At 60.3% G+C, this 6,365-nt stretch overlaps 1 protein-coding gene across 1 annotated transcript in view; it reads left to right on the top strand.

Moving 5' to 3' along the window:
- LOC135820089 (sushi, von Willebrand factor type A, EGF and pentraxin domain-containing protein 1-like) overlaps positions 1-1,746 on the top strand; it is a 26,102-nt gene extending 24,356 nt beyond the window's left edge. Inside the window, exons 26-27 of the mRNA XM_065333396.1 lie at positions 252-579; positions 1,181-1,746. Of these exons, the coding sequence (XP_065189468.1) occupies positions 252-579; positions 1,181-1,690 (838 nt within the window). The 3' untranslated portion in view covers positions 1,691-1,746. The remainder of the gene's footprint in view (positions 1-251; positions 580-1,180) is intronic.
- The last annotated feature ends 4,619 nt before the right edge of the window (positions 1,747-6,365 follow it).

Here is a 6,365-nt window from a genome sequence, read left to right on the forward strand (position 1 = left end):
TGTGTGTGTGTGTGTGTGTGTGTGTGTGTGTGTGTGTGTGTGTGTGTGTGTGTGTGTGTGTGTGTGTGTGTGTGTGTGTGTGTGTGTGTGTGCATGTTTGTGTATGCATGTGTGTGTGTGTGTGTGTGTGTGTGTGTGTGTGTATGTGTGTGTGTGTGTGTGTGTGCATATTTGTGTGTACATGTGTGTGGTACGTGCATTCGTTCGCGCGTGCGCGTGTGTACACATGTGATCCCATACACAAACTGCAGATGCTTCCTCGGAGGCGTACCATCATTCTGCATCTTCTACGTGACACCGTTCGCCGCAGTGCTCTTCTTGCAGATTGCGCTGGCCGTCTCGGCCGTCAGCAAAGGCCTCTCCAAGTCCATAATCGGCTATCGCGCAAACCACCGGCTGAAGCTGCTCATCCGCGTGGTTCCCACGCTGCCGTTCTACCTTGGCATTACCTGGTCACTGGCGTTCTTCGTCGGCTCTGGCGAGGCCAAACTGCGCTTGCTGTTCACCGTTCTCAACGCACTGCAGGGCCTCTATGTTCTAGTTCTCTGTTTGCTGACCCTGCGCAACACCACACAAGAGGTAAGCCGAATTTTCAACATCTTGTGATCTGCCGCTCTCCCGCTCTCTTATCAAGTATGATTATATTGGCACAAAACAGGTTGTGCTATTTTGCCCGCTATGAAGGCAGTATGCACAATAAGATCCGCTTGCCAACTTTGTCTATCTACACCTCTGCCCCTCCGATCCTTACCATCGTATTTGTAGATTGAGTGGTTGCCATGGTCACCATGTCCTTCCCGTGTTTCCTTCCTGAGAGTTGAAATGTGTGCACTCTTTGTATACTTTATGTCTGATATCCATAAATACAAATATAAATACAAATACAAATACAAATGTGCAATGTGTGCTATATCGTGTGTGTGTGTGTGTGCATGCTTGTGTGTGTGCATGCTTGCGTGTGTGTGCATGCTTGCGTGTGTGTGCATTCTTGTGCATGCGTGTGTGTGTGTGTGTGTGTGTGTGTGTGTGTGTGTGTGTGTGTGTGTGTGTGTGTGTGTGTGTGTGTGTGTGTGTGTGCGCGCACGCGTATGTGTGTGAGGTGTGTGTGTATCTGTCTGGCTTTTCTGTGTGTGTGTGTTTGTGTTTGTGCGCCGCATGTGCGTGTGTCCCACTGTGACAGAACGATGCGCTGCACGCACAGCTGTTCAACCAGCTGCTCAGCAAGAAGACGTCCAGCAAGGCCGACTCCAGGGAATGCAAGGAGAGCGTGTTCTCCCGCGTCACTCTCTCCCCCAAGTCCATGCAACGCCGGGCGGCAATGTCGTCGCAAGAGGAGATGGAGGGAGGCATGAAGACCCCGCCACCAACGCCTAAAAACATCCTGTACCAGTCGGACGAGTACTTCACCAACTCACTGGCCATTGCGTTTGGCAAACCCATGGAATGCTATTCACCAATATACGCACGCACCAACAGCACAGCAGGTGAGCTCGACGACGTACCCGAGGCTGTGCCGGCCGCCCGAAGCAAAGCATCACTGTTCACTGTGGCACGCGACGCCCTCTCGAGCCGCCTGACGCCCAGCCAGAGCTCGTCACATTGCAAGAGTACGACGGCGTTGGGGCAACTACGAGAAGGAGTGCCTGATGGCCACCAGCGAGAGCCATCTGCCCTTCACGGCCATGCATAGCTTCTCGGTGGGCAGTGCCGGGACGCTGGGCCAGTCCTTCAGCAACGTGGACATGAGCGAGGCCATGCTGTGCTCGTTCCGGGACTCCCCCACGCTGAGCACCGCCATGGCGCACAGCAATTCTGACCTGCTGTCGGCCAAGGACGCCGTGCGAGGGGACGGCGTGTCGTTCAGGAGCTTTGGCCGCGACCGTGCCAACGCCATGTCTACCATGGACCTGCGACGGTCCAGTGCTCCTCTACTTTCACCACTGGCTCAGCTATCGTGCGTGAGCCAGCCCAGCTCCCCGACGGCCGCCCGTCGCAAAGCCAGCCTCAGCAACGAGCTACTGGTGTCTCCGGCCGCGTCGCGCGGATGGCACCTTGGTCACGAGTCGAAGACGGAGACGTGCACCGACGGGGACTCGGACTACGCCGACTACTCCGCCACCAAGAAGCTGACGCAGAGCCTGCCCTTGACGCCGCCTCGACAGGGGAGTCCGAACCACATGCTTCCGTCCTCGCTGTTGGTCGTGGCTCCCGCATCTCCACTGGACGAGGAGCCAGTCATCAGAGCCATCAATGTTTCTCGCTCAGTCCAGCGTAAGGCCCTGTCGACCTCGCCTCCGCGTACGCGATCGGCGACGACCTACGCCAAGGTGAAGAAATCCAAGAAGGAACGGGACCGGTCTCGGTCGGCGGACCCGTACAATGCACCGTGGAATAGCAGCCCTCCGACTGCCGACGACCTGTTCTGCTTAGAGCCAACGAAAATGACAACGGCGTCGTCCAATGCCGGACCGCCGGGCACCATTCCACCACTGCTGACGGCACGTGACGACTGCTGGGGCGCTAGCCAGGAGAGCTTGCCCATCTACGCGCGCGTGAACCGCATGCTCAGCCACCCGATCACGCGCTCCAAGGTGATCCTGCTGCCGCAGCGGCCCCCGACGGTGCAGGAGAAGTTTGGAGACTGGTGTTTCGAGACCCACTCCAACCAGGACATCCCATCCAAGCCCAGCAGCCGCATACACCTCGTCTCCTCCGCGTCCGACTGCAAGAAAGGCGATCGACCTGCGGAGAGCCACGACGGAGACGCAAACACGGACAGGGAGCAGCAAACCCAGTCGCCGTTCGCCAGCAAGCCCAAGCAGAAAGCATCGCTGGGCGCGTTCATCACGCTGCTTGCCCGCAAGACCAAACGCACGCTGGGCATGGCGAGAAACTCATACCCGATTGCCGCGCGCAGCAGCAACAACACTATACACCACGAGAACTTGACCAGCCAGCGACCTCGCTCGGTGCCTGAGACGGAGATGGAGTCGCACCTGACCTCGCCCATCAACGCCAGCTCTCGCCGCAGCTCCATAGCCGCGGTATCCCGCGCCTCCCTAAGCAAGTACCTGCCGGGCAGCGTGAGTGCATCGCGCGCCAACTCCATCACCAAGCTGGACAAGCTGCAGTGGTCTGGCACGGCTGCCGTGGCTGCCTACTTGGCCGAGATGAACGCCGCTAACAACAACCACAACAACAGTACAAACGCGCCGTCCGGACTGAGCTACAACAGTGCTAAAAACACCCCGCCGGGGCAGAGCTGCTCACGTAGCCACGGCAACGTCACCGCCACTCCCGACTACTCCGAACAGAGGTCGTCGCACCTGAGCATGAACCCACCCAACAGCCTCAGCATCTCGTCGGAGTTCGGCTCGCAAACCGCCACATTCCACCTGCGGATGTCGCCAAACTCGCCGAAACAACCGAACAGCTTCCTCTCCAGCAGCAAGGTGTTTAGCGACGCCATGCAGCAGAACGCCTACGGTTCAATGAGCAAGAGCACGTCCAGAAAGATGACGACCAGCATACCTAACGTCCAGGTGAAATCTGGCTCCATGCCCAATCCGCCGGTGCGAGATGCCGGCTATCACAGCCCCTGCGCCCTGGAGCAGTCGTTCGGCAGCCTCTCGCATCTCCACTACGACAACAATCACGGCGGACGCAAGGAGCACCACCGCAAGGACGGCCGGGGCAAAGTCGGCAAGACTGGCAAAGTCAGCAAGCTGAACAAGGCTCGTCGACGCCCCGCGCCCAACGGCGGACAGGCGAAGAGCGACGGCGCCGCACGCTACAGCCAGCAGAACGGCGGTGGCAGCAGTGCCGGTTACGAGAGCGGGGACAGTGCGTCCACAACCAACACCTGGCCTCTGCCGCTGGGCGCCGGCGGTGACAATGTCCTCGTCGGCGCCATCGATCCGTGGGCGGCGCGTCGAGGCGAGACGCAGTGCCGACCGTCCGCCATCAACGTACCCATGATGCAGGCCGTCAGTCAGGAACATCACACTCCCGTGCTCAAACCAGTCGGTGCTGGCCTCGGCCAGGCCAGCCAGCACTCTACGCAGAGCGGCTCTTCGGACCTGGACGAAAGCCTCGGCAAGTTCTTGGCCACCGTCAGGCACCCCGAGTCTTCGCAACAGACACAGCCCCAACAGCAGCAGCCGCAGCAGCCTCCGCCTTTCCCAGAGAGATCCAGGCTGTCGAGTTACTCGTCGAACACATCAGCGCCCCTACCACCGCCACCTCCCTCTGCAGCCTGCTCCAATCAGGGAAGCTATCAAGGAAGCCAGTTTCTCGGCTTCGACGAGCAGTTTGACACTCCGGGCTTCCGCGAGCGGACGTTCTCCGCACCTTCCACCACAGTGCGGCGACAGGAGGACCTGCGTAAGAAGGCACACCATGCCGCAAATGTGGCCGGCACCACGCCATCGAGTAACGAGGGCAGCTTCATGAGCCTGAATCCAACACACAACGGTGTTGGTGGCGATGCGCCAGGCTTGCCCGGTGATTGTCGGGAGCACCACATAGGTATACTGGGCCGCGTGCGCTCCAAGTCCACCAGCAAGTCGGAGAGCGGCAGTGGCCGGCCTGGGCTCGGCAAGAGTCTCAAGAACCTGTCCAAGGCCTCGTCACTGTACACGTCCACGCAGAGCGTGTCCAGTCTCACGGCCATCATCACCAGCCCGGTGAACGCGCTGGCCAGGGTCAGGGCCAACAGCGCCAGCAAGGTCAGAGCTGACAACACCACCGCCGGCGGTAATGCTGCTACGGCCGCCGTTGGTAAGACCAGCGTCGGTAGTAAGACTAGCACCGGCAGCGGCAACAGCAGCAAATCACCTAGTGGCCTGACCGACCCGTTGTCGCAGCGTGACAGAGCCGACAGCCAGAGCACGCTTCCGCCCGGCAGGAGCCGCGATAACAGCCTGAGCGCGCCGGCAGTGCGGTGTCGAACCAGCAGCACGGGCAATGCCGTCGCAGCCACTGCTTCCGGTAACAGCACCAGCAGCACGCTGGCCAGCGCAGGCAAATCCGATAGCGTCAGCAGCACTGGAGGCACCACCAAGCGTCGCTCGTTCCAGATCTTCGGCAAGCGTCAGCCGTCGCTCGTGTCGGACGGCTCCACCGAGGTTGCCATTGCCTGCGAGGCAAACCCTGCGTTTAGCATCGACTCGGCGGTATCCTTTGCCAACGAAGACAAGTCGCTGGATATGACGACGACGCTGGTGCGTGGAACCGTCGAGAAGGAAGCGCCTCTAGCGGAACGTGACGAGGACATCTTGGCCTCGCTCTACCAGAAACGGTCACTTCCAAGAATGCTGGACGACAGCACAGCTAGCGCCGTAGCTGTCGACCCGTACCAGTCCCTTGTGGTCAGCTATGTAAAGCTGGGCGTTACGTCGACGACGTCTGACAAGCGGCTGAGTGGCTCGCCGCAGGTATTGGACAGCATAAAGTCGGACAGCGATCACTACCAGAAAGTGAAGAACGGCAGCTTGGTGACGTCCCCCGCCTCGTCAATAACGTCCGCAAAGCACTCGGACTACGCGAAGATTTCGCAGACGTCGCATGCGTCCCCTCCGCTGCCCCCGCTCGGGGCAAGCCCTGGACACCACCACTACAGCGCGTCATCGGTCGCGTCGCGAACACGCGCCGCCAGCGTTGGCAACGAGCCACAATACTCGCGCTCCACACGCGGACGCCAGGGTGCAGCGGCCGCTGCCGACTCGCGTCGACACAACTCCTGCTCCCCGGGCACGTATGCGCGCACGGCAAGCTGCTCGCCGCTGCGCCCCTCCTCGGGCCAGCCGGCCTCGTGCGACGCCCTTGCGCGATCCACTTCCGCGTCGCCACGACTCGACTCGACGTACGCCAAGATCAACAAGGATAACTCGGCGGCCCAAGGGGGTAACCACAGGCCGCTATCCTGGCCTCGTGATCTGGCAGCAGGTGATGAACAGTCCAATCAGGGTAGTCAGCCGGTTCCGCAAGTGCCGGTGGCCCGCCAGGACCTCCGCCGTCCCGCCTACGCCAAAGTACAGAAGCTTACGCGCATCGTACCCTCACATCCGCGAACGGACGGGGTAGAAACCAGCAAGGCCATTGGAACACACTCGCAGCGAAGCAAACAAGGCGGTCGTTCACCGTGCCCTGCGTATGCAAAGGTGAGGAAGACCGTCTCTTCTCTGGACGACAGTTCAACCAGCGCGTTCCACCGCGGTCCTTCCAGGAACGGCCGGTCAAGCACGACGGAGGACAAGGAGTATGAACCGATACCGGCCGCCCCCATGTACTCTCTCCCCAGCAACCTTCTGTCGGAGAGGTCCTCGGCGGAGGACTGCTCGGCCAACTTGTTTTTGCCGTTCGGC

Source organism: Sycon ciliatum, chromosome 6 (genome assembly GCF_964019385.1).
Source record: "Sycon ciliatum chromosome 6, ocSycCili1.1, whole genome shotgun sequence".
Classification (NCBI taxonomy): Eukaryota; Metazoa; Porifera; class Calcarea; order Leucosolenida; family Sycettidae; genus Sycon; species Sycon ciliatum.